At 40.8% G+C, this 26,599-nt stretch overlaps 1 protein-coding gene across 10 annotated transcripts in view; it reads left to right on the top strand.

Annotated features, from left to right (window-relative positions):
- Positions 1–26,599, top strand: part of SULF1 (sulfatase 1) — a 154,522-nt gene that overhangs the window by 123,925 nt on the left and 3,998 nt on the right. For 6 of the 10 annotated variants that reach the window (XM_074577237.1, XM_074577236.1, XM_074577235.1 and 3 more), the window contains 9 exons: positions 13,147–13,363; positions 16,285–16,531; positions 18,497–18,593; positions 18,679–18,773; positions 19,199–19,264; positions 19,750–19,922; positions 21,646–21,788; positions 21,895–22,018; positions 22,898–23,130. In XM_074577237.1, coding sequence (XP_074433338.1) covers positions 13,147–13,363; positions 16,285–16,531; positions 18,497–18,593; positions 18,679–18,773; positions 19,199–19,264; positions 19,750–19,922; positions 21,646–21,788; positions 21,895–22,018; positions 22,898–23,004 — 1,269 coding nt within the window. In that variant the 3' untranslated portion in view covers positions 23,005–23,130. Of the gene's footprint in view, positions 1–13,146; positions 13,364–16,284; positions 16,532–18,496; positions 18,594–18,678; positions 18,774–19,198; positions 19,265–19,749; positions 19,923–21,645; positions 21,789–21,894; positions 22,019–22,897; positions 23,131–26,599 lie in introns of those variants that run through there. The other 4 variants (XM_074577243.1, XM_074577241.1, XM_074577242.1 and 1 more) reach the window with 2 other exon arrangements.

A 26,599-nucleotide genomic window follows, 5' to 3' on the forward strand; every position in this document is an offset into this window, starting at 1 on the left:
CCTGAGACCTGCTAGTTCCAAAATCTCCAAGGATGTGGTGCTCAGGAAAATAATTGCTTCAGCTTATTTTGTATTTCATAAGTAAAGTCTAAAGAAAAATAAAAAGGAAAAGAAAAAAAAAAGAAAAAGCCTGAAAAAAAAGAAACAAGAAAAACAAAAAGGGGAAAAAAAGAACCTAGCATAGTAAAGACATTTTTTTAAATTAAAAGTTTCAAAATTTCAGGTTTTTTCTATTGCAAAAGTCTATCCAGGTAAACATAAAAAATAGAAAAAAAAAAATTAAACATCTGTATAATTGCTATAATTATTCCATAGTTTTTTAAGTTGTAAATGAGTGTTTGCCAAAAAGGGATAGGAAACTTATATTATAGATTGTATTTAGCTGCAAATCAGTAAGGCTTAGGGATTACCAAAAGAAAAAATAGTTACAAAACACATAAGCAAAATTAAATTCAACTAATTTCACCATGATTTTTATTTTACTTAAATTTTTTAGCACCATTGACAAATTGCACCTCTTTCATTGTAGAGCACGCTCCTCTTGCTATTTTTTCATAATCCCCGCTATGGGAGGAGAGTTTCCCAAAGTTCACTCACCTCCTTGAGAACATATCAGAAATGAGATGTGCACAACTGCCTGGATATGTTCACTTTTGAGTTACGTTCAGGCGGTCATTCACTTGGGTCGGCAGTGAGCTTTTGCAGAGGAGAGGACGGCGCCTGCTGAGCTGCGTTAGCAAGAGCACGGCTAACAGGTCATGGGAAGTGAGCGCTCACCTCTCCTTGGTGCTTGTGGGCTGCAGCTGGAGTGCTCCATTCAGGTTGGCACCTCCACTAGCAGAGGGACTTTGGTAAACTGGAGCAAGTCCAGTGGAGGACCCCAGAGATGGTCAGGAAGTACTGAGGAGGGGCAGAGGTTAGTTTAGCCAGGAGAAGGGAAGGCAAAGGGGGAATCTAATTGCTTCCTTCAACTAACTAATGGCTAATTAGAGAGCAGACAGACCCAGGCACTTCTTGGAGGTGCTCAGCAACAGAGAAGTTGCAGCAAGAGAAAGTCTGACTAGGTGTGTGGAAAAGAAATGGTACCATAAGAGTGATTAACCTCTGGAGCCCAAAGAGGCTGTGGAAGGTCCATCCAGGGATACTTTCAAAACCTAATAATGTTGCTCCTACTTTGAGGAAGAGGTTGGACTAAATGACCTCCAGATGTTCCTTCCAGAAATTGCACATGCTCTTAATTTTTTCTTGCTTAATACCTGGACTTGTTTTCTCCTTCCTCCTCAGCTTCATAACTTGGGGAGTGCTGTTAATTTTGTCCATCTTGTAAGTGAGTTATGGGTCACCTGCCGATATGATATTTGGACACAGACTAGCTTTCGGCTCCCGCTCTGCCCCAGCTGTTGACCTGTGCTCACCCGCAACACAGCAGGTCCCATCGCACCCAGGCCAGGTTCACTCCCCTTGCAAAGGGAGCAGTGGTGGGGTGGGCTCTTTGATCATCTTTGGGGCTTGGGGCAGGGTAGAAGTTTCCTTTGCAGTCCCTCTTTCACATCCCGGAGACCACTGCAAGAAATTATGATGGGAACAGGAGGTTTCCTTTGTAGCTTATATGCCAAATTTGTCACCAGTTTATGTGGTGTAACTTACTGAGATCACCTGATTGAGCCCAGTTGGTTTAGTAGTGACTATTGATGGGTTTTAGCACTTAAATTGTTTACAGGGGGGTTTTATATTTCATTGATACGTATTTCCCCTATCAGCTTTACCGTAATAAGGTACACAGTACAGAAATATCTATTCATTTGCAACATTGCTACCCCTGCTGTCGTTTTAAAATGGGAAACAATCAGTACGAACTTTCAACTAAAACTTTGTTAATTTTCCAATAGACCAGAAATAATAGCATGTGAACAAGCGTTTCTCTGGATTAATACAACCTTATCATGACACAAATCTCCTCTCAGATTTCCACTGAAATAACCTGAGATGAGAATATATGTTAGTTCAGGAGGTTTAGAGGCAAGCTGCTCTTAAATCCTCTGGCAGGTTATTTTTGTTGAACTCACTCCATCTTCTCACCCATGAAATTCCTCTGGATACTTAGCAAATATCAAATAAAAGCATGTTAACTGTGTTTTCATTTATACTTTTTCTTTCTCTCTCCCCTTACCTAAACATGTAATTAATGAGTTGAGTTAATTCATAAGTATTTATTCTTTTTCTCTCCAGCAGTCTGAGTCATAGGAATTTTCCTGAGCCATAATTTTGACTTCTGGGGCTTAACACTGTTTCCCAGATAGCAGTTACCATTTGAGGTCTTGTGACTGATAGGCCGAGTGTCTCCAGTGTACTGTTCAATCCATCATTTATAATCAGTATCAAATCCATAGCCAAACATGCATTTTTATCCTCTTACAAAAATTACACAAAGCAAAAGCACAACCTTATTTCAAAATTTTCCCAACGGGGGTGGGAGGGGGGAAGCCACCCTCCCAAAATGAGGACTGTGACGCTTTGTGTTTAAAATTTTAGCTCTTAGGTTGGATGACTCAGCAACCGAACCCAGACACAGGTCTGTTTATTTTATGGGCATACATCTCCTACCATCTGCTCGGCGCTACCTGCCAGTTTGTGAACAGCACAGGTCTGAAACTTGTAAAGATCCGTGGTCTGCTGCCAGCTCCAACGAGCACTGACAGTGGGCAGAAGGGAAAAATGCGTCGTGCTGCCCGTCTTTGCACGACATGCATGCCCATGAACTCAAACCGAGCTAGACAGGTATAATGCCATAGCCGCTAACCTCCCTTGTGCTCTTTTTTCATGCACTTCAGCTTTAGAGACCCAGAATACTGTGTTTCCTCCCGGGGAAGTGTATCCCAAAACCACCCTAAAGAACTAATGTTCTGTTTGGAGAATACGCCTGAAGAACTGCGCAGTGAGATTTTAGTTAGATTAGGTCTCAATGTATTTTACAGTGATTTAAGGCTTTACAGGTAGTCACTGGAGACGTGTTGCTAAATCCAAGCATCAGCTCTGCGGTAAATGTGCAAGATTCTTCTGGCTCTGGTCCAAAGAGCATGTTATGTAGTCAGTACATACCTCTTATTTCTATCCTTCGCCATTTAAAAATCCAGCGTAAGAATTTAATTTTATTGTTCGTATTTATCACAGTATCATATCAGCATTCAGTCGAAAGCACATCTATTTGTAATGCTAAAAGAACACTTGCCATCCATCAGCTTACAGATAATATTGTAAAGGAAATTAGAATGGGGCTTATTAGGTGTAGTCTGGTTTGGCTCAAGTATCTATGTTCTCATAAAATAAATATCACAGACCATACATTTGTAAAGGTCAGCTCTACGACCAGCTGTGGAGTATGAATAAAAACACATAAGCCGGTAAGAGCTGGCCAGAAGTGTCAGATGTCTGGCCAGCCACTGACAGCCAGACCCCGAGCACCCACTAAAACCCAACTAAAATTATGATACGGCATATAAACATCACTCATGGATCCTCCCGGTTTCAGAGCAACCTCCTGATGCTTGCAGGGGTCGGAAGATGCTGGTGATCAACCTGTTCTAACAGACCATGGGTTTGAAGATGGCTCTTCTTCGCCATCTGCCCATTGATACCACCTTTTCTTAGTCATAATTCAGCAGGGCATCTACACACAGGCTTAACTGGAAGCATATGTTTTTGGGATCAGTCATGTGCTTAAAACTAAGTACATACTTCAGTGCTTTCATGAACAGCTCTTGCAGCTATTGCTCACTTTAGACCCTGTAGAGTCATCCCTCACCGTTGACAGAAACAAGCCTGCAACTTAGTTGCTCAAGAATTCATAAGAATTGCCAGAATTTATGATATCCCTTGTTAAAATACCACTCTGTTTATGAGTTAAAACCAAATATGAAGATAAGTTCCTTTATCTCTAAAAATAATCGTTCAAAGCATGGTATTTCATATTTCAGCCTAAATATTTCACATTTCAGCCTAAATATTTAAGTTTCATATTAAACAGAGGGCAGCTTTTTCCAGGTCTGACAATTCTGCAAATTTAAGCAATTCTTAATCTGAAGTACCAGTTCTATTCTCGATAAAATCCAGAGATATTCCAGTCTAAGAAGATTGGTTTCACTGGTTTCAGCTCTTTCAAGGCACGACTATGTTCAGCATTTTTACCACCATCTTATCAGTCTTCTCTAACAAACCGATTTTTTTGGTAGAATGGCACCTTAAGAAGCAATTTTATGTACCAAAAATTTTTAGACAGGAAACACAGATTATGCAATAATCATTTTTAGCACTTTCTGTAGTACTCCTTTAAGGTTCTCTTTTTGCAGAGTTTCCATTTTAAAGTATCCAGTGAAATATAGTATAAACTAAGTCCTCTGCAAATTAAATGTATATGACCCTATAATAATGGATTATTATCGGTATTGCTATTTAAAACTGAAAGACTAGATTTATCCTTTTCATTGGTTCCTATTTGCACCTGAGAGTGGACATATATTGGATAATAGCAGGAGTCTGCTGATGTTGAGTTATAACTACAGACAAGCTAACAGATTTGGTAGAGAATGCTATGGAGATGAAATATTTGATACCTCAGCCTAAGTGCCTACACTTCTAGAGCTGGCAATGCAGTCCGTGCATTTTTAATAAACTAGAGAACTGCTATAACCGTGATACTTAAAATCAGTCTTGTCTATATGTCAAGAATGCAAAATTGTGTAGTCTGTAAACTTCCTAGGCTATTTTCTCTTTCTTCCATTTCTTGAACCCTGTGAAGTAGCCCAAAATTGGCAATTTTCATATAGTTGTTTCTGTTATACAGTGATTAATTTCTTCATTCTTTTTTTTCCTCCAGTTCTATCCCTGTGCGTTTAACTGAATGTATTTCTAAACCCTGTCATACATTTCCCCCTGTATTACATCAGTTCTTACAGGACAAATTGCTTCCCTATCTGGTGAACCACTGACCATTCCACGTTTCAGGAACACTTTCTCAGGGACAAAGGCTGTATATAAATAGCCATCTTTGAATATATTCACGTCAGTAGCCTCTGGAGCTGTGCATGATTCAATAGAAGGTGGTCCACTTATGAGGGAGTGGTGCAAAAATTGGGATCTGCCCTTACAGGCAGCGTCAACCCAGTTCTAAAACAAAGGAGGAGATTTTTGTTTCAGAAAAATTGCAGTGATTCCAAATTCCCTGAGTGAACCTGGCACACTATCCCTATTAAACAGCTGCACTCGCGTGCAATGTTCAAATACTACTGAGATATAACAACACAGATTAATATTTCCAGGAGCATTTAGGAGCCTCGGTCAGGACCGGGGTTCATGACTGCCCTGCAGGAACGCATAGAGGAGATGGCCTTGGCCCCTAAACATTTCTCAGCATTCAGGTCCAGTTCAGCAGAAATAAACTGCTGGTGCTCTGTACTATTTACAATAACCAACTAATTACAGGGCACTTTTCGATATACCGTGTGACATGGCCTCTTTGAACGGCGCAGAGAAAGGAAAAACAGGATTTGGTTCTTACTGCGGTAGCACAGTCCCGAATCACACTCCCTCACTGGTATTATCACATCAGGTCCCCTGACACTCATCCAGATCTGGCTACTGCTAATAGAGGAAAAACGGTGCACACATACACGGCCCATGATAGTATTTTCATCTAAACTGTTTTCAAATTTAGATCATACCTTTTGAAACCGGAAAAAAGGGAAATGACATCTTGGGGAGATGTTTAAATTCATGAAGTCTTCCTTTTTATGCCTTATCTTAACATTCCCTAGGCTGAGCAATAATACTCAAAGTCAGTTATACATTACCAAAATGAAAAAGCACCTGTAAAAATGTTGTCGCCCTGTTATATTTCCGGTTGCATGTTTTTCAGGGTTTCATAGCTTTGTGATAAAATCTGACAAGATATTTAACACTTGAAGTGTCTACTGCAAATACTGGGTAATTACATTTCATAGAAACCCTTAGCTTGCCTACTCTTAAAACACTTTTCATGAATTGTCTAATTAATTTCCCTTCTATATAAGGGGGCAGGAATTCTCTCAGAGCTGTCACAGCCTATTAACTAAACAAAGTTGATTTGAAATCCTGCTTAAGTGGGTATTTACAGAGCAGCACATCACAATGCTGTATGTATATTTTATGCCTTAATTATATTCAGCAATGAAACAGACTTACTTAATTTTAAGGCAGTGGCACAAACTGATTAATACCAGGAAATTGAGACACAAGGTAGTTATCAAGTCATTTGCTGTTGTCTTGCTTATTTAGCTCTAAGTCACAGGAACCCTGCCAGTAGCAGCACAAAGCAAAGCCACCAAGTATGAACAATACCCTTTCAACCGGCCCATTTGCTCCCCTTTGCCTTTGAAATGACTTTATAAGGGCAAACTTCTACCCCCAGAAAAAAAATGCATTGTGCCAATGACATCATCTGCGGAAAAGCTCCTGCTGCAGTCTGGCTGCAGTCTCGTTCTTGCCTCCCCACCGAGGAGCAGGCACGTGTACTTCTGTGTTTAAACTTCAGGTTTTGCAGAGATTAAAGTAGCTTGAGCTCCCAAAGAACGGAATAGAATGGAGTGGAATAGAATAGAATAGAATAGAATAGAATAGAATAGAATAGAATAGAATAGAATAGAATAGAATAGAATAGAATAGAATAGAATAGAATAGTTCAGTTGGAACGGACTTACAACAATCATCTACTCCAACTGCCCAACCAATTCAAGGCTGACCACAAGTTAAAGCATGTTGTTAAGTGCATTGTCCAAATGCCTCTTAAACTGTGACAGGCATCAACCACCTCTCTAGGAAGCCTGTTCCTGTGTTTGATCACCCTCTTGATAGAGAAATGCTTCCTAATGCCCAGTCAGAACCTCCCCTGGCACAGAAGCAGGGCAGAAGCATCTTGAAAGGGATGAACGCTGCAGGATGCATTAAGGAAGGAAAGAGATTGAGCAGGGGAACAGAACAGAACAGAATAGACTATTTCAGTTGGAAGGGAACTACAATGATCATCTAGTCCAGCTGCCTGACCAATTCAGAGCTGAACAAAAGTTAAAGCATGTTATTTAGGGCATTATCCAAATGCCTTTTTAACACTGACAGGTTTGGGGCATTCACCACCTCTCTAGGAAGCCTGTTCCAGTGTTTGACCACCCTCTTGGTAGAGAAATGCTTCCTAATCATAGAATCATAGAATCATAGAATCATAGGGTTGGAAGGGACCTCTGGAGATCATCTAGTCCAACCCCCCTGCCAGAGCAGGGTCACCTACAGCAGGTTACACAGGAACACGTCCAGGCGGGTTTTGAATGTCTCCAGAGTTGGAGACTCCACCACCTCTCTGGGCAGCCTGTTCCAGTGCTCTGTCACCCTCAGGGTAAAGAAGTTCCTCCTCATGTTTAGGTGGAACTTCCTATGTTCAAGTTTGTGCCCATTGCCTCTTGTCCTGTCCCCGGGCACCACTGAAAAGAGCCTGTCCCCATCCTCCTGACACCCACCCTTTAAGTATTTATAAGCGTTGATAAGGTCACCCCTCAGCCGTCTTTTTTCCAGACTGAAGAGACCCAAATCCCTCAGCCTTTCCTCATAAGAGAGGTGTTCCAGTCCCCCAATCATCTTTGTAGCCCTCTGCTGCACCCTTTCCAGCAGTTCCCTGTCCCTCTTGAACCGGGGAGCCCAGAACTGGACACAGTACTCCAGGTGCGGCCTCACCAAGGCAGAGTAGAGGGGGAGGATGACCTCCCTCGACCTGCTGGCCACACTCTTCTTGATGCACCCCAGGATGCCATTGGCCTTCTTGGCCACAAGGGCACATTGCTGACTCATGGTCATCCTGTTGTCCACCAGGACTCCCAGGTCTCTTTCAGCTGAGCTGCTCTCCAGCAGGTCTGCCCCCAACCTGTACTGGTGCATGGGGTTGTTCCTTCCCAGGTGCAGCACCCTACACTTGCCCTTGTTGAACTTCATAAGGTTCCTCTCTGCCCAACTCTCCAACCTGTCCAGGTCTCTCTGTATGGCGGCACAGCCTTCCGGTGTGTCAGCCACCCCACCCAGCTTGGTGTCATCAGCAAACTTGCTGAGGGCGCACTCTATCCCCTCATCCAGGTCATTGATGAATATGTTGAAGAGGACTGGACCCAGTACTGACCCCTGGGGAACACCACTCGTCACTGGTCTCCAACTAGACTCTGTGCCCCTAATCACAACCCTCTGAGCTCTATCTTTCAACCAGTTTTCTATCCACCCCACTGTCCATTCATCTAACCCACTCTTCCTAAGCTTCCCTATGAGGATGCTGTGGGAGACCGTGTCAAACGCCTTGCTTAAGTCAAGGTAGGCCACATCTACCGCCCTCCCCTCATCTATCCATCCAGTCACGCCATCATAGAAGGCTATCAGATTAGTCAGACATGATTTCCCCTTGGTGAATCCATGCTGAGTACTTCTGATAGCTTTCCTTTCCTCCACGTGCCTTGAGATGACACCCAGAACGAGCTGTTCCATCATCTTTCCAGGGATGGAGGTGAGGCTGACCGGCCTGTAGTTCCCCGGCTCCTCCTTCTTGCCTTTCTTGAAGACTGGAGTGACATTGGCTTTCCTCCAGTCCCCAGGCACCTCGCCTGTTCTCCAGGACTTTTCAAAGATGATGGAGAGCGGCCCAGCAATGACTTCTGCCAGCTCCCTCAGCACTCTCGGGTGCATCCCATCAGGGCCCATGGACTTGTGAATATCTAGATGATCTAATTGGTCCCTCACTCGCTCCTCCTCAACCCAAGGGAAGTCGTCTTCTTTCCCTGTTACTTTATTCAATGCCTGGGACTCCTGAGGGCTGGGCCGAGCAGAAAAGACCGAAGCAAAGAAGGCATTCAGTAACTCTGCCTTCTCCACATCCTCCGTCACCATGACTCCTGCCTCATTCAGCAGTGGGCCTACAACTTCTCTGGTCTTCCTTTTGCTTCCAATATACTTGTAGAAGCTCTTTTTGTTGTGCTTGATGTCCCTAGCCAGGTCTAATTCCAAGGCGGCCTTGGCTTTCCTTGTTTCATCCCTGCACGCTCTGGTGGCATTCTTGTAATCCTCCCAAGGGGTCAGTCCCTTCTTCCACTTATTATAAACTTCCTTCTTCCACTTGAGCTTTTTCTGAAGCTCCCTGCTCAACCATGCAGGTCTCCTGCGTCCCTTGGCCGATTTCTTTCTCTTAGGGATGCACCGATCCTGAGCTTGGAGGAAGTGGTCTTTGAATATCAACCAGCTTTCTTGAGCCCCTTTGCCTTCCAGAGCCCTAGCCCACGGGATCTCTCCAAGCAGTTTCTTGAAGAGGTCGAAGTTAGCCCTCCTGAAATCCAAGGTTGTAATTTTACTTCTTGTTGTTGTTTTGTGCGTAGTACCCATGATCCTGAACTCAATCATTTCATGATCACTACAACCTAGGGTGCCCCCAACCTTAATGTCCTCCACCAGTCAGAACCTCCCCTGGCACAGCTTTGAACCATTCCCACGTGTCCTATCGCTGGATCCCAGGGAGAAGAGCTGAGCACCTCCCTCTCCACCTCCCCTCCTCAGGAAGCTGTAGAGAGCCATGAGGTCGCCCCTCAGCCTCCTTTTCTCCACACTAGACAAGCCCAAAGTCCTCAGCCGCTCCTCATAGGATGGCCAGTCCTCTTACACCTTTACCTCTCCTAAGCTGCCTCTGCAATTTGCTCTGGGAAGGGCTGGGCAGTCACCATATGTGGAGCCAGCTGGGGCCTCAGGCGCACGTGCAGGACAGACCCCGCTCGCTTTGGGGCAGCTGTAAACCAGTAAAGTGGCATAGTCCCACCAGCTTTCAGATGGGGGGTTTCAAGACTGCATCGGCGTGGGGGTATTAAGGATCTTCTTCTATGTTCGCTTCCCCTCTGAAGTTAAAGGAAAACTGGAAGGGGGGAGCTAAGGTGAGAGGGAGTTAATTGCTGGAGGGTAGGTGATGAAATGAGATGAAAGAAAGAAAAGATGAGTCAAGGACAGGGAAAAAGGCTGACACGGGTTAAGATTCACAACATGACTGAAATGATAAAACGGCTTGTTGCAGCCAAATGGCAGGGTCCTGCTTTTCCTCTCCCATTAATCTGTGGGGTTTTTTAATTCTGAGTTAGTCCTCTTTTCTCCTACCAAGGGAGAGAATAAATCGGCGCAGTTGTTCCTGAGTCAGCGTGCAGCCAGGAGCAGGGACTATCCCTATTCATATGGCAACAGTGGATCATTAGGTCGGCTAGGTGTCCTGTGAAACTTTGCCATGAGAAGGAAGATAAACACTGGGGAAAATAAGAAAACAAATACAAATTAAAATTTAATGAAGTCATATTTAGTTTTTGTATGTGCCAATATTTTTTGTATTGATGGAGAAATGGGGACCGAGAAACCAAACCTAATAGTCCTGGATTTCAAAGAATAGTTTGGTATTCATAACAGGAAGGAGGGTAGAAAACAGGGGAGGGGAAGGGGCAGCGCGTCAGTCAGAATCTTCTTTTAAGTGCATTAATGCATTTTGTAGATCTGAAGATGAGCAGAAGGACCATTAGGACTTACTGCATAATACATGCTCAGTGCCCAGTTACGCTGGCTTGGGCAGGGAATCAGGAAAGTTAGTCTAAAAATTCCACGTTAGAACTCTGGAGCATCTTTATAATGACACATTTTAAAGCAAAATTAAAAAAAAAAAAAAAAAAAAAAAGGAAAGAGGAACTGAATCACATTTAATCCCTGTTTTAAATAGAGAACTATTATTGGCTTGTACTAGACACAGAGAGTCTTGTTTCAATGTTAGTCATAATACTGTTAAAAATGATCTAAACAGCTACTGAAGCCACTCCTAGAACCTCTTGCTATAATTAATGTTAGACAAAGAGAATACTTATTTTACTTCAAAGTGGTGCTTTTGAGACTCATTAAAAACTAGTGCCATATGTTTATAAACGTTAACGTGTGCCCCATAAACACAGGAAATACAGTGGTGCGGTCAGTTCTTATCCCGTAACAATCTTCTGTTACTGCAATAGGAAGAGCGCACACGCTAGTGCAGAACCAAATCCTGCAAAGCTTTCTAGCTCTCAGGCACATTTACTTGTCGAAAGCCACCTTGTCACTTGTAGGTCTAGGTTTACCCCGGAAGCCTGGGCATGAATGTAATTTCTCAGGCGGCCGTCAGCTGTGCGGAGGCCTATGGCCTTTCACACGTAGTTTACTCTTCTGGGCTCAAAGTCATGCCCATCCACAGGCAAGGTCTCTGAGCATGGGATCCGTCTTTTAGCTCAGCCCGTGTGTTGGGCCGGAGAGCGCTCTCACGCTGCTGCAGTTCAGAGCCACGTCAGCTCACCCCTCAGGTTATCAGGTCAGCAAATCTACCTAAGGCTTCATTTTCTTCCTTCGTTCTTCAGTCAGCTTGACAGCACCGCCAAAACAGTCCAGAGCAGTCATTAGTTAATGGAAGAGACTTACCGAACTCTGTGTGCTCTGATATTAGTGTCCATTTCAAAAATTAAGCTGGGGACTCCATTATGATCAGCATCTAGCCATCTTGCTATTATCAATGAGGCAAGAGAAGGCTGCACTGTTCAGTCATGGGAACTAAAAAAGGACACATTATAGAGAAACTTAGCTGAAACTGCAACTAACAGGTTCCAGTTATCAGCAGCTTTAGTGAATTTAGTTCCCTACACTATCCAGCCAAACTTAATTCCTTTGTATGCAAAGTCTGGTCATTGTGGCTTAAGATGCACAAGTGAACAAAGCTCACTGGGTAATAGCCATTTATAGTTGTATTCCAATTATAAATAAACATGGCTATTTGTAGTTCTCCCTGTTGTTATTCGGACTACAACTGACTTAAAATCTTCATGGGCTTCTTAGCTTGTGTCGGGTGTTACAAGTGCCAGCTATAAGCCAGCAGCCTTATACGGCAAGCTCCAGGCATGGGCAAAGGAGCTGTGGCCTGTCGGCACCTATCCATGTTTTTTGAAATACGACATTTTGCTTTTTAAAGACAGTTTGGTGTGGAAGAGAAATTAAAGTCCCAGTTGCTTATTAATTTGAAATGTGAGGACAGTGGGATCCACTGGAAAAATCCACCTGGAATCTTCCATCTGGTTCAGTGATGTTGATAATCAAGTCAGACAGATATTGTGCAGACAAGCTGGAAAAAACTCCGTTTCCTCTCATTATCCCACACTTGCTTTGATACTCAGCATGTGTACGATGCCTTTTACAGGTGTTCCTTCCAGACTGCACCTTTTTCTTCCAAGTCTTTGTATCAGACTCAAGACTCAGTCTCAAGACTTAGATGTCCAAAGGAGTATATCCAAGCTAATTTATTTGTTTAGTGTCCCTAAGGTTCTGCCCCTCTCTTGCACCTGCTGGTTGTAGGGAGGGTGGTCAGGGGTGTTGCGCTTTCAGGCTTCTCCCTTCCCACACAAAATATAAAGAGCCAAAAATATTTGCAGGTCTGAGTGGCATGGTTTGCAGGGGCATGTCTTACGGTGCAGGTCCTACCTCTGGCCACTGGTAAGGAGATAAATTGCATGTTGTTAGTGGTTTATGTATTTTTCCATAGATCACACCCACAATTCATCCTTCTCTTTGCCAAGGAACTCTACAACTGAACAATTCTTCATATGTGGGGATTTTTTATTTTCCCCTCTACCGTGTTAGATATTCCAAGTCACAGAACAAAGACACAAAGTTTGTTTTTTCAATGAAAAAAAGAGATGGTAGAAACAGCCCTGACAGCTGTACTCTGTGGCTCAGTAAATTAAGACTTTTTACTTGCTCCTTTCAGGGATGTGTTTAGTCTAGATGCTCTTGATTTATATATCTTTTTTGGCTGGGTTGTAATTTTTTATGCAGATTTGCAGTGATTTCATTCAAGCTTATGTTTGCCTAGCATATGAGAGAGATGTTCAGAAGCATGTGAGTGAATTCAGTCCCTTAAAATGTTTTCCTTCTCAGTTTGTTATTTAAAGGACTGCTTAATTGTTAAAGAGATTTGCCTGTCTCTTTTCACAGTCCACCTGAAAGTAGCAGGGGTTTGGAAGGCTGCTGGGAAATCATCTTTGTTTCTCTCTCTCACAGAAGTGGCAGTGCACAGAGGATGCTTCTGGCAAACTTCGAATTCACAAATGTAAGGTACCTAGCGACATACTTGCCATCAGAAAAAGGACCCGCAGCATTCACTCCCGGGGATACAGCGGTAAAGACAAAGACTGCAACTGTGGAGACACTGATTACCGAAACAGCAGGACCCAAAGAAAAAATCAAAGACAGTTCTTGAGAAACCCTAATGCGCAAAGTAAGTGTTATCTGATCTCTTGGACTCCGAGGCAAAGAGCAGGGGGAAATGGCTAGTGGAGTGTTAGTTTACCAGTACGCTCTTGTTACCACCTCTGTGTCTAATGAATACATCTGTAATTGGCAGTCAAGTTCTACATAATTGCCTCTGTAATAGCAATAATAGTAATAACAATATTTATCCCTTGGATCACAGTGAGGAATAGTCTTTAGGCTGGTGCTGGTGGTGGTGATGCTCTGGGGCCACCTATCGCGCTGCTTAGACATGACAACCTGGCGGCATCCGCGGATGAATCAGTGCCGTGATTTGCTAAAACGGCCAGAGCAAGTGGGTTTTTTTTGCATGGTTAACACTGAATTCACATGCTGTTTGATGATATCCCAAAAATATCTTTTAGCTGAGGCACTGCCGTGCTGTGACTGCCGTCGGACTGAAATTCTGCTCGGCTGTAACTTGCCGGCAGCTCAGCAGCGGGATCCCCGCAGGGACACGCGTGAGATTGCAGTGTCCTCTAGTGGAGCGTGGGCTGAAGGGAACGTACAAGAGGGTTTTAGGACAGCAGTACTTGAATTTATTTCTGCTAATGATTGCTACAGAAGCACACTATTGTAAGAAGCCATTATTTTTAACGGAACAAGTATTTTCATCTGTCTGCCCAGTGACGACAGTGAAATTCTGTAGCTATAGCAATAAAAGCAGACCCGGATTTCAGACTGTGTTCAAGAGCAGGCTGTGTTCTCCTGCTCTCTGTCTAGAATACTAGAATGGGGAATGAAATAAAGTTAGGTCTTAAAAACAGAAAGATAATGCAGTCGTATGAGAAATGTAAAAGTTAGAAGATGCTGCACAGATGTCTATGAAATAAGAAAATAATGTCAGTATAATCCAAAATATTTCCTGATTCCAAGCCTCCCCCATTCTGCATGTGAAGAAGAATCCCTGGTATTCTTTGTACATTCAACCACAATATTATCTGTCTTGAGTTGTCTCATTGTTCAGATTAAATGCTGCCTTGATATAATTTCTTCCATTTATTTAGTATGATATAAGGAACTTCACAGTGTGTACATGCAGACCTCTGCTGAAAAGTCAACATGTCACAGGCTGCCAGGGTGATTCTCAAACTGGGGAATGTTCCCCTAAGTGATATTTTCAAGGGGAGATACCTGCCATGTAACTTGGAAAGAGAAGGTGTCGCCAGCGCACTAGCAAGGGCTGAATAGGGATTGCAACTCAGGGGAAAGTGACTTGGGGAGATAAAAAAGGAAAACATCTGAATGGAAAACATCTGAAGGCAGCATCAGAAAGAGTCCTTTACAATATTCTTATTCCTCTTCCCTCTTCCTCTCCCAAATCCACCTTAGCACTCATCCGAGTAGACCGGGGAGAGTCATGATGGTAAGACATTGTTAAGGGATTGACTAATTCAGGCCTCAGTTTTTAGGTGGCACTTGGATAAGATGCTTATATTCCAGACTCTTTCAGTGACATGATTAATAAGTAATATCATCAGAGACTGTTACAATACCGGAAATTGTCCCATCTGACCCTATGAATCTGTCTGCATCATTTTATTAAAGAGTAATATGGTTATAAATCAGAAAGACGCTTTGAAACTAGGGTTTTTCTGTTCAGGAAGATGAATATCTTCATTGACTTGACTGGGAAGCCTTTTTTCACTTGACAGCAGGCAACCACTGAAACAGTTTAGAAGGATACGGTGGTTTTGAATGAAGAGTTGAACGAGGCTCACTATCTGCACTTCTAAAAGCTTCCTGCGGGAAAGGTTCAGTGTGAGTCTCTCAAAGACACTGACATAAAAACTGCAGTAGAACCGACACTACCTGCCAAAGGCAGTACTTTCTTAGAGCTCCCATTTTATTCTCCTGTATGAATTATTATTAACTGTTAGATGACAAAGGTGCGCTCAGCATAAATGTAACAAATGGAAATGCTGATTTTTACAAGCTGTAAAACTGATTTTTACAAGCTGGATTATGTATTTCTAGGGCTCTGTGTGTGTGGTTTTGCTTTGTGTGGTATTGACTGTGGGTTCTACCAGCTTGATTTGGGACAAGTGCATTTAGCAAAAGAAGTAAAAATTGTAAGATCTTCCAGACTGAGCCCAAACACAGGTATTCTTGAAAGTAACATTAAAAAATCCTCAAGGAGTTAACTGTTTTAGTTAATCTGACTCATACACACTGCTGTACTTGCAAAACTCCAAGACAGTAGCTCAAAGAGCTGTAACCCTATTAAACTCAGAGCTTTCAATGGGTAAGGGTGACACAATAAATCTCACTGTAGCTCTACAATGCAGCAAGCTTTTGGGGTCTATGACTTGTACACACAGATAGAGATGATGTGTGTGTCAAAGTGTACATACGTGTATACATGTAGATGCATATACACTGATATGCGATGGATTCTTGCCCTTTTAATGCCTACCTTTAAAAAGGAAAAGGTGTTATCTTTTTAAAAAGTCATTTTTATTTTAAAACATAAGTCAAACTTATGTCACGTGCCAATTTACAGGTGGTGACCTTGTTTCACAGTACTGAACGGTTTTATTTTCTAAAATGGCTTCTAATCCTATGGTCTCTGATTTTTTGAGTGTCACTGGCTAAATATCTGATTTTGAAGATACTGACTTTTTTTGTGGATATAGATGTTAACTGTGGCATAAGGTCAGACTAGCATGAAATGCAAACCTCTGAGCAATCAAAATTTAATGCTACACATGAAAGTGTGGGCCCCGATGCGTCAAAAAAATCATTAAATAAGTTTCTGTAAAACCACGGAATAAAATAAGCTGTTTTTACTGAACAGCATTCTCACTCTTTGGAGTATGCTGTGTGTTCTTGGCATGGATCATGTATATATGTTTATGCAACCGGGAACGTTTCTGCCTTCTGCTTCAGAATACAAACCCCGATTTGTTCACACTCGCCAAACCCGGTCCTTGTCTGTGGAATTTGAAGGTGAAATATATGACATAAATCTGGAAGAGGAAGAACTGCAGGTGCTAAAGACCAAAAGTATCACCAAGCGTCACAATGCTGAAAATGAGGAAGAAGCAGAGGAAACCGACGGTGCTCCTGGCGACGCAATGATTGCTGATGGCACTGGTGCCATAGGTCAACCCAACTCTGTCAGAGTGACGCACAAGTACAGTTGCTTTTTCTGTGTTGTTTTTTTTCCTTAAAATTAAATCTTCATTTTTTAATTGTATTCTCTTTCTTTCCATTTTTTACAGTTCTATGGTACCAATATTTAAGATCTTAAAAATATGGTTGTAGATTTTAGATAAACCTGAGTTATGTTTGTTAGTAGGCGGAATCGTTTAACTTTAGTACGTATATTTTAAAGGGAGGCATCTAGTTTAGATTTTATTTCTGAGGAGCAGTAGTCATCTGCAGTGGGAGATTCATCCTCTGTAGTGACACATCCATCTTCTGATGGTTTAACCACCCTGTGAAACTGACACTACTGCTGTTCTTTATAAAGCCTAGGCTACCAATTTAGCATAGAGGTCTAAATCTGAGATGTCTGAAATCCCACTCTAAATGACGACAGATTAGATCAGTTACATTATCTTTCTTAATGCTTAGTTGTTTGCAGCCACTAACATCAGCTAGGATACTTTAGACCTCTTTCTCTCTGAAGAGACTTGCAGTTGTTTTTCCATTCTGGAAGATGCTTAGTTTTCAATTTTTAGCCCTACCCTAAATCTGAATGAAAAAGCTCAAATATCTCAAAAATTCTCAAAATATTTCTTAGTTTAAAAAAGCTAATATGATTGATCTGAAAAGCCAGGCAGATGCAGGCAACAAAAATCTTCTATTTTAACCTTTTTACTGTGTTTAAAATATAAATAGCATTTCCTTTCCTTTCCTTTCCTTTCCTTTCCTTTCCTTTCCTTTCCTTTCCTTTCCTTTCCTTTCCTTTCCTTTCCTTTCCTTTCCTTTCCTTTCCTTTCCTTTCCTTTCCTTTCCTTTCCTTTCCTTTCCCTTCCCTTCCCTTCCCTTCCCTCCAAAAAAGTCAAAGAAAACATAAAAATTAATTTTGAATAAGTAAAATTTTTCCTTTTCTTACATTGATAATTTCCAGCCATGGCATTAATAAAGCCTTAAATGACCTTCTGGAAAAGTTATTATTTTCCATAAAGTGTTTTGACTATTTACAGTATTGCTTTCAGATTTCTTTGAGTGGGGAAAAAACATAATAAGAGAACATGGGAAGAAATAAGCATCTAAATCTTCCTTTCTGCTATTCTTCTCAAAAACATAAAGCGGGGTTCTGATGAAGCAGGACCCAAGAAAGGCTGTGTCTATAAAATTGGAATATTTCCTTAATTAAGGAATTTCTGTTTGTCATCATGGAGACTTTGAAAGCCCAGCTGGTGTTCTGCTGGATTTTCTGTCTCAGTCCACCTCCTTGGTCTGACACATGTTTTTTCTCTTGGTAGAGATGTTTTTTCAAACACTGGTATGAATGTTTTTTGTCAATGCAACACTTTTTAACTTCAGTATTCTGTTGGCTTTTTTTTAACCATTTATTTGAACTCTTTTTTCTAAATTTGATTCTTATTCATCTTCAGTGATTATATTGATCTTTAGCCCATTGACTGTATGTTCTGTTCTTGACGGTTTTGCATACTTGAAAGATGAGTTGCATTCATGTGGCCAGAGGAATATATTTCTCAGCAGCTGGTGGTTAAATAAGAAATGGCACATTTTGTACAAGAGGCTTTAAATTCTGAACAGATTTTTATTTCACTTTCAATTTCATTTCTGATTGGATTAAGAATCTCCAAGATGGCATTGCCATTCCATTTTTGCTTAGCAGGCCCAGAACATCTGTCATGGATGAGGATTTCTTTTTAATTTTTTTTTTATTTAAATTTAATTTTTTTTTATTAAAAAATTGGGTTTTTTAATTTTAAGAGAAAACAGGTTGAAGTAATTATTAATATTGTTAAATCAACATGAGAAGACCTTGTAGACTGCATTTATTTCTTAACAGAGTGTAGCAAAGAATTGGCTTGGAATGTTAGAAGAAAGAGCAGAAATGGGTAAGCAATTGGGAAATCACTGACCTCCTTTTTCCTATTTGTTAAACTCATGTCTACAGATGTTTTATTCTTCCAAATGACACTATTCACTGTGAGAGGGAGCTGTACCAATCCGCCAGAGCCTGGAAGGACCACAAGGCTTACATTGATAAGGAGGTAAGAGGTATTTTAAAATCTGAGTGAAGTCTTTTCGCTGCTACCTTTTCAAAGAATAATTCTGACTTGGAAATATTCTCTGCAGATCGAAGCTCTCCAAGACAAAATTAAGAATTTGAGGGAAGTTAGAGGACACCTAAAAAGAAGAAAACCAGATGAATGTGATTGTAGTAAACAGAGGTAAGAGAGACGACATTCAACACTGAAAGCTACACCAATTGCTAAGGTTTACATGCTTACCAGAGTTTTTTGAGATGGAAAAGAAAGGACATAACCTCTATTGATATTTATAACCACTGCAGGTACTCATTTTAGTTAGATTCCTTTTAACAGTAGAAGCTACTGTGAATAAAAAGAAGATAAATCTTAGAATTTTAAACTTAAATATGTTTGTATTTTACTAATGTATTTGAACCCAACTGTAGTCTTTTGCTATAATCTAGCATAGGATCACTCACACAGATGTTACTTCTTTAAATGAAGTGAAAATCATAAGTCATTCTGTATAGTTCCTTAAGAAAATGTGAAAGATGGCATGTTTCTGCTTTGGTTTTGTGTTGAAAATGGTTTCATGACTTTATAATTCCTAACAATGTTTCCTGTAGCTATTACAACAAAGAGAAAGGAGTTAAGGCCCAAGAGAAACTCAAGAGCCATCTTCATCCCTTCAAGTAAGATTGTTATTAACCCCTCACTCTTTCAGCTGGCTTTTTGGTGATTGGAGAAATATAATTTGGGTGGCTTGGGGTTTTTTGTGGAGAGGGGAAGGGAAGAGGTGAGGGCAAGAAAAGGTCGCATAAAGCAAGCTCTCACAAGAGACCTTCAGTAGTTTTGGACAGACTTGTGAAAGTTCATGGATAATAATTTTTAAACCTATTGATAGAAAAAGGATGAAAATAATAATTTCAGAAGCTGTTTGACCTCTTGATTGTTAAAAAAGATCCAGTTAAACCTAAATGCAACAGTGCACAGTTTCTCATGCTTACTGAAGAGAACACCTTGTCATAACAGCTGGGATGGAAGCTGAGCTAGAAGAGGGGCATACTCTCATCCCCTCGTTTTAAAGAAGCCAGAAAGATGTAAAAACTGCTAATGCTGTTGTTAACCAAATAGAGACTGTTCTTTCTCAGCCGTGCCCAACTTTCTCTCTGAACAGAGAAGCAGCACAGGAAGTGGATGGCAAACTGCAGCTGTTCAAAGAGAACCGGAGAAGAAAGAAGGAAAGGAAGGGGAAAAAGCGCCAGAAGAAAGGAGACGAGTGTAGCCTCCCTGGACTGACGTGTTTTACCCATGACAACAACCACTGGCAAACAGCACCATTCTGGAACTGTAAGTCTTACGCCCACGTGCAGATGTGATCTAGGTTATCCTCTGCTGTGTTAAGGAGTTCCCACTTCATGCAATCAGAGCATTATTTTGAAGAACTGGCACTTAGCAATGCTGCTTTTGCCGCTATTCTAAAGTACAAAGGAAGAACATCACCTGAGTATGTTGGTAATTGTTGCATTACTTATTTATATGAAATTATCACAAGAGGCTCGATGCTAAACACTGCAGAAGTAAAAGGGGAGTTGGCCTCTAAAACATAGACTTTCACAACCAGCCGCTGAGATTTGTGTCATCTCTTGGAGATCAAGATGACCAAATATTTCATAGGAATTTTAATTAGGTTTCCGGTTATTAATAAAAACCTTATTGTTCCAATTTCCATAAATCCTTTTTGTTACTTGACTTTTAATTTTGTCACAAATTACAGCACAGAAGAAGTCGACTTTAGTTTTACCATTTTGCTTTCAAAGTATATCAAACAGCTCACCTTGCTGTGAAGCAAATACAGATATTATCCCTTATGAATTCTTCCCCTATTCCTGTTTTTAATATTCTAAAAGAATTTAAAAATCAGAACTACAGAACACTCACCTGGTGCGTAAGAACAAAATTTATAGCTGGAAAATATTTTAAGTTCCTTTTAACTTCAGGGTATATAAATAACCATCCTATTGAGGCATGCTTCAACATTTCTCGGTATTCAGCATTAACAAAACACCTTTCTCATCTTTGGTGGCGGAGGAACGAAAGTGACTGAAAACTTTACTTTCAAAAACTTGAAGATCAAACGATGATTAAGTTACAACATATTTGACTCCAAGTAGAAAGTTTGCTAAGAGCAATTTTTCATTTGGAGAAAGATGTTGTCTCCTGGTGTAATCTGTTCTGAGTGCACTAGAACAACTGTTAATATGCTTTTTACATTTTAAAATGTTCCCAAAGCAGTCGTATGCATGATTTTTGTTTTAAAGACAACAATTAAATTGGCTTGTTAGTTTTCAACTGTGGAGTAACAAACAGTTATGAAAAGCGTTCTCATATTGCTGTGGATTCTGGTAATGCTCCAGCAACAGCCATGGGGTTAAAAAGGTGTCCCTTTGACACAGTGTCCTGGTTTGAGCTCAGTCCATAACTTGAAGAAGAGCTAATGTATTGACCCACGTTACACAGATAAAAAGGTCCAATATCATTACTATTTTTACAAAGTTTGTTCAAAACATTGATACTGTTACAGCTAGTCACAGTACCGATAACAAAACTAAATAAATCCAAATAAAAATCTAAGGCAATATTAATATTTTATTATTGGAATTAAAGAGACATTCTTCTACAGCCAAGCTTTGTTAGCAGTTCATTTGAAAATTAAGGGGGATACCTTTCTTACAGCCTTTTCCACTGGCAAAACAAGATTACAAACAAGATATACCCGGGTCACCTCTATGGCTGCTGTGACACCTGGATCCAGGTGTCTTCAGTTTGGAGTGGAATCCCACTCTAGGTTTCCCCAGCTTGAAAAGTGAAAACAAGATGCAATCCAGTTACACTCTTTGGGATAGCAACATTTGTTCTGTTTACGATGAGAATCTAGCATTATTCAAACAGAATATTTCTTTTTAATTGGTCTAGAATTGAAGTACAGGAAAACCCATAGAAGTTTGACTAGTAGAAGAAGAAGGCATATTATCTTTCACTGAAAGCTAATAACTTGTTTCTTTAATTACAGTGGGCTCTTTCTGTGCTTGCACAAGCTCAAATAACAACACTTACTGGTGTTTGCGAACAGTTAACGACACCCACAATTTTCTTTTTTGTGAGTTTGCGACTGGCTTCTTGGAGTATTTTGATATGAACACTGATCCCTACCAGGTAAACCCCTTTCCCTGTTCCAAATTGTTCTTCCCCAAACTCCTCTAGGTATTTTTTTTATTTCTGTTAACAAGTTATTTTTTCCCTCCATTCCTCTTTTTCTCAGCTGACGAATACAGTACATACAGTGGAAAGAGGCATTTTGAATCAATTACACATACAGCTAATGGAACTGCGAAGCTGTCAAGGTTATAAGCAGTGCAATCCCAGGCCGAAGGGACTTGAAACAGGTACAAGAAAATAGAAGTGTTTATTTCCATTTTATTCAAAAATCCTCTTAATTGCTAATCGTATCCGTGAAGTGTGGCGCTCCTTAGTGTTGCTCTGAACAGTTTGGAATGATCCATATCCACCATCCTGCACAACCGCATGACAAGGAACCTTCTTTGTGAGTTTGCACAGGTCATTCTAGCCAGATACTGGTGGCAAACAACAACATTTGACAAAAATGCTGCAGAAAGCTTATCGTGTTATTTGAGCTAATCAATAACCTTCGTAGTCATAACTCTTTTCCCTGTTGCAGGATTTATTTGGTTAGTTTTTGCCTCCCAGTAGCAGGTGAGGTATTAAATCCTGTGTTTATTCCAATTGCTGTCTGCCTAGATGAACAACCTCAGGCTCCACACCACAGCTGAGACTTAATATTGCAAACTTCTCATCAGCGGTAGACTCCTCTATTTTTGAGGAAAGCTGTATTTCTTTACAAGAGTCTCTGAGTACAAAAATAGCTGGTATTTATACTTCATAACTCTGGAATTCATTGCACTTAAATTTGGTTGATTGAATACTGTGATTTTTTTTTACAGGAATATTCCCTTCTACATAACTTGTGGTGTTGCATCTTTGTATCTCTTTCTTCAGCTACAAAGGTTTCTCTTTTTTACAATATCTAATTGTTTGGGGGTTTTATTATTTTTGAAAAACTGTGGTTTTTCAGTTCTTTTATATAAAACTTCCAGGAAATCTTTGTTGGACTGCAGCTCTGTCTTTATTTAACACAGTACATTTCTTTTTAGGAATTAGATGCTGTGCATGGAAAGCTACATTGTGAATGGTTTTTACAAGTTCTAAACACTAACAAAAGTTACTCTTGTATTTTCCTATATCAGGAAATAAAGATGGAGGAAGCTATGATCCACACAGGTATCCACACTTTTTTATTCTCCTCAGCAGCTTCTTTCCAAATAATTGCATGACTCCAGTCCATTTCAACTAATGTCTGTATCCTGCCATGTTGCACACAGCATAGCTTTTGATGCATGCATTTTCTAACCACTCTACACTGAACTTGGCCATTGTTTTTCAGATCTACCATTCCGCATTTAACGTAGCTCATTGTCATAGCAAGACTTCATACAGCTCGTATTTCATGCCTGTATTTCTTAGATGTTTACACAAGGAAAACGACACAAAAAGAATCCCCGTTTTTGGGTTGTTTTCCTGTTGTTGGGTTGATTTCGGATGGGTTGGGGATTTTTTCTGGTTTTATTTAGGAAGTCTACACAGCTGCTTTTTAAACGTAAAACAAATGTGCTTAGAAAGTTTTCTGAGGTATGTGTATCCAAAGAGCCTAATCCAATCTACAGAAGGAAAGTAAAATCTTCTCACTGGCTTTAGGAAATGTTGGCAGATGCTGCTGTAAGCAAAAGCAGTGCTCAGGGTGAGCAGCATGTGCTGCGAAGCCAGCAGGAGACAGTTCAATAAGTGTGGCAGAAAGATGAGGCTCCTTTTGGCCGGGGGGGCTGATGTTTTCAGACCAGATCACACATGCATGAAACAAAATTTCTTAGAAAGGTTGAGCTAAGGAAGGGCACCAGGTGAGGTTTTTTTATACTTATTGCTTGAACCTGAGGAATACACGAAAGGCTGCTGTTTGCAAGTATATTTATCTGTTTGCAAGTGTATTTATCATACCTACACATTTGTCAAGCAGAGCCCAGTTCCTCCTAGTGGAGGAACCTGTCAAACATAAAGCAAAAGCCTGAAGAGACTGAAAAAACTCAGGCCTTAACAGTACTGCACTTGCTGTTCAGTGAACAATACAGGTACTCAGGGAAAAAAAGAGATTAGAAGTCTGTCAAGTGTCAGACTTGGTGTCTTCTCATGATATATCAGTTTTATACACTTTCAACTCCATGCACTTTGGTGGAGTAGCTCCTGATAAACATTATTTGCCTGAGGTGTAAACTGGGTCCAAGGAGCATACAACTCTACATAAAACTGTTTTTCACAGGGTCCTCTGAAGAGAACCTTGCCATCAGCTCCCAGCAGCCAGGGAACAATTAAGATAATGTATTTCAATGTTTTATAGATCTCCAATTTACGCAGCTATTTTTTCCTTGGAGCTAATTTTGTGTTTTCTCACTAGAGTAGTTTTGAGATCTAGGAGAATGATAAGCTTTCATTTGGTTATATCCCGTTTGCTTGCATTACTTGTTACAGCCTGGTGGGAACTGGTTACTGCAGTGATAGAAAGCAATCCCTATAATTATGCTTTCATTAGAAGATGTCCTTGTAAGCTTTCCTCATTTTAACTACAGCTCTAACAGGCATTTTTGAATTGTAGGATTGCATGAAACAGTAGAGCACACAGGATTAATCTTGAAATTATATCTTACTACACTATTTAGTAATGAAAACATTTTAACTTCTGATACTAAGTCAGTTAACATTCTGCTACTGGGATAAACAGCAGGTATAGTATAAAAAACTGATATTACTCTGTGCCATTAAATTCCAGACACTCTGTTTCTCAGTATACACAGATGCTTGAGTTCAACCTTTTGTTTGAAGTCCCATCCTGGTGGAAATTGCTGGGTTCTTTTCTAAAACAAACAAACAAAAAATTAAATTAACAGAAAGCATTTCCCAGGAATCATTAAAAAGATCTCTTAAGAGTATCCTTCCCTTGATGCCTACAGAGGAAGCAACAGGGTAAGAAAGGAAAAGACCCGTGCTGCTAAATCACTTGAACTGCCCCTTAGGCTTCCTTCAAACTGTATAGTTTCTCCACTCAGACCTGTTTCTAGTTGAAAACGTCCTGAGTTAGTACAGCACTACCTGTGTTGCAAGCACAACACTGGGACAACAGGCCTGTATGGAAACGGCCAGTATAGTGCTGTTTGCTGAACACACAGGGAGAGGGTTCAGCAGGACAGGACGGGTGTCTGTCCTTTGATGGCCCTGCAGACTTGGAGGATGACAGGAAGTGGGAATTGCACTCTCCTCTCTGCTCTCCTGCTTCTCTGAGTTTTTCCAAAGCCACCAAGGAGACGACTGCAGCTACTTGTCTTTCCTCTCAGTGGAGATATATCCAAATCTCTTATTAGTTTTGAGACAACGCAGACACGGATGGCATCATGGGACTCTGGGGCACAAAAATCAGAGAGTGAAGCTTAGCTAATCCTTGATTTTTAAAAAAAAGGAAAATATATTACTGTGAACAGTTAGCAACAATTTTTCTCTCTTTTGGGTTTATGACATAGCTGAGAGATTCCAAGCTATTGTTCAAGAAAACCACTGCCATGCTGATACTCAAATGCAACTTACCTGCGCTTTCCTGTTTCACACCTATTTGTAATGAGATTTCTTACAGGGGAAAACCTTTTCTTTCCTCTCTCCTTCCCCTGTATGCTTTGATTTCAGTGGGAAACTTTTCATGCTTACTGCTAAGTTGTGGAATTAAGCTGTGACTCAGTCAACCAACATACAACCAGCTCTAGGACCTTAAAACTTTGCTTTCTTATTTGCTTAACGTGTATGAATACAAGTTACCACTGTCCCATGTGTTTAAACAATTTTTTTTCTGCTTGACATGAAGAACATGGAACAATTCCCAATGCCTTCCTGGCTGTGAAACTCCTCTGAGGCTGCAGAAACAGCCTCACTTAGAGGGGGGAAAAAAACAGATCCAGTATGAAGGACTGTGTAGCTCTTTGAGCTATTTTGTAGGAATACAGCAAACCCCTTGCTGATCTTACTTCTGTGCAGCACAGCCCCGTTGCCCTGCTGCTGAAGCTGATGGAAACCCTGCTCCTCCTCACTAGCCCCCAGACCTTCCCGCTGCCCACCCTGCCACCCCAGCTTGCCCAGCTCAACCACTTGTCCCCCGCTGCCTGGGACAGGCAGGAGAGGCTCCTCTGGGCCCAAAGGCACCTTTCTGACCCCTCCTTTGACCCTCACTGCCCTGGTTCATCCCCAAACCTCTTACCGGTCAAATGGTAGCCTACCAGTTTCAATGTCTGCCATCACATACCAAACCGCTTTGGCCACTGGCTGTTCCTACAGCAGGTTGTTTTGCTATACAGGCTCTGATTTGGCAAAAGAAAAAAAAAAGTATGAAGCTATCAATATAAATAATAAGATAGCAAAATTTAAATAATGTTGCATTTGTAGTGTGGTTAATATTTTACAGGGTTTGGTGACTAAATTCCTCAAAAATGCATCCCTTCCTACGATGTTCTTTAAGGTTCTTTGTGCCTCTAAGCACGGGAATAATAAGATTTCTTTCTTGAAACCTCTGCGGTATTTAATTATTTTTTGTTTCAGGAAACAAATTATCCATAATTTGACTTACAAAGATGGTTCTCATGTGGCCATGCCATGATATCATTTCTCTTGTCTACTTCAGGAAAAGAAAGAAGGAAGATATTCTGTTACATCTGTCCTACGAAATCCAAAGAGCTTGTGTTCCTTCCTGTAACAGGGAGTTTGCCAAGTGTTTGCAAAAACAATATTTCTAGAACTTGCTTTAAAAAAAATAAGATACTTAAATTTTACTTTGCAAAATACTTACAGCTGTTGTACTAAGT

Source organism: Larus michahellis, chromosome 2 (genome assembly GCF_964199755.1).
Source record: "Larus michahellis chromosome 2, bLarMic1.1, whole genome shotgun sequence".
Classification (NCBI taxonomy): Eukaryota; Metazoa; Chordata; class Aves; order Charadriiformes; family Laridae; genus Larus; species Larus michahellis.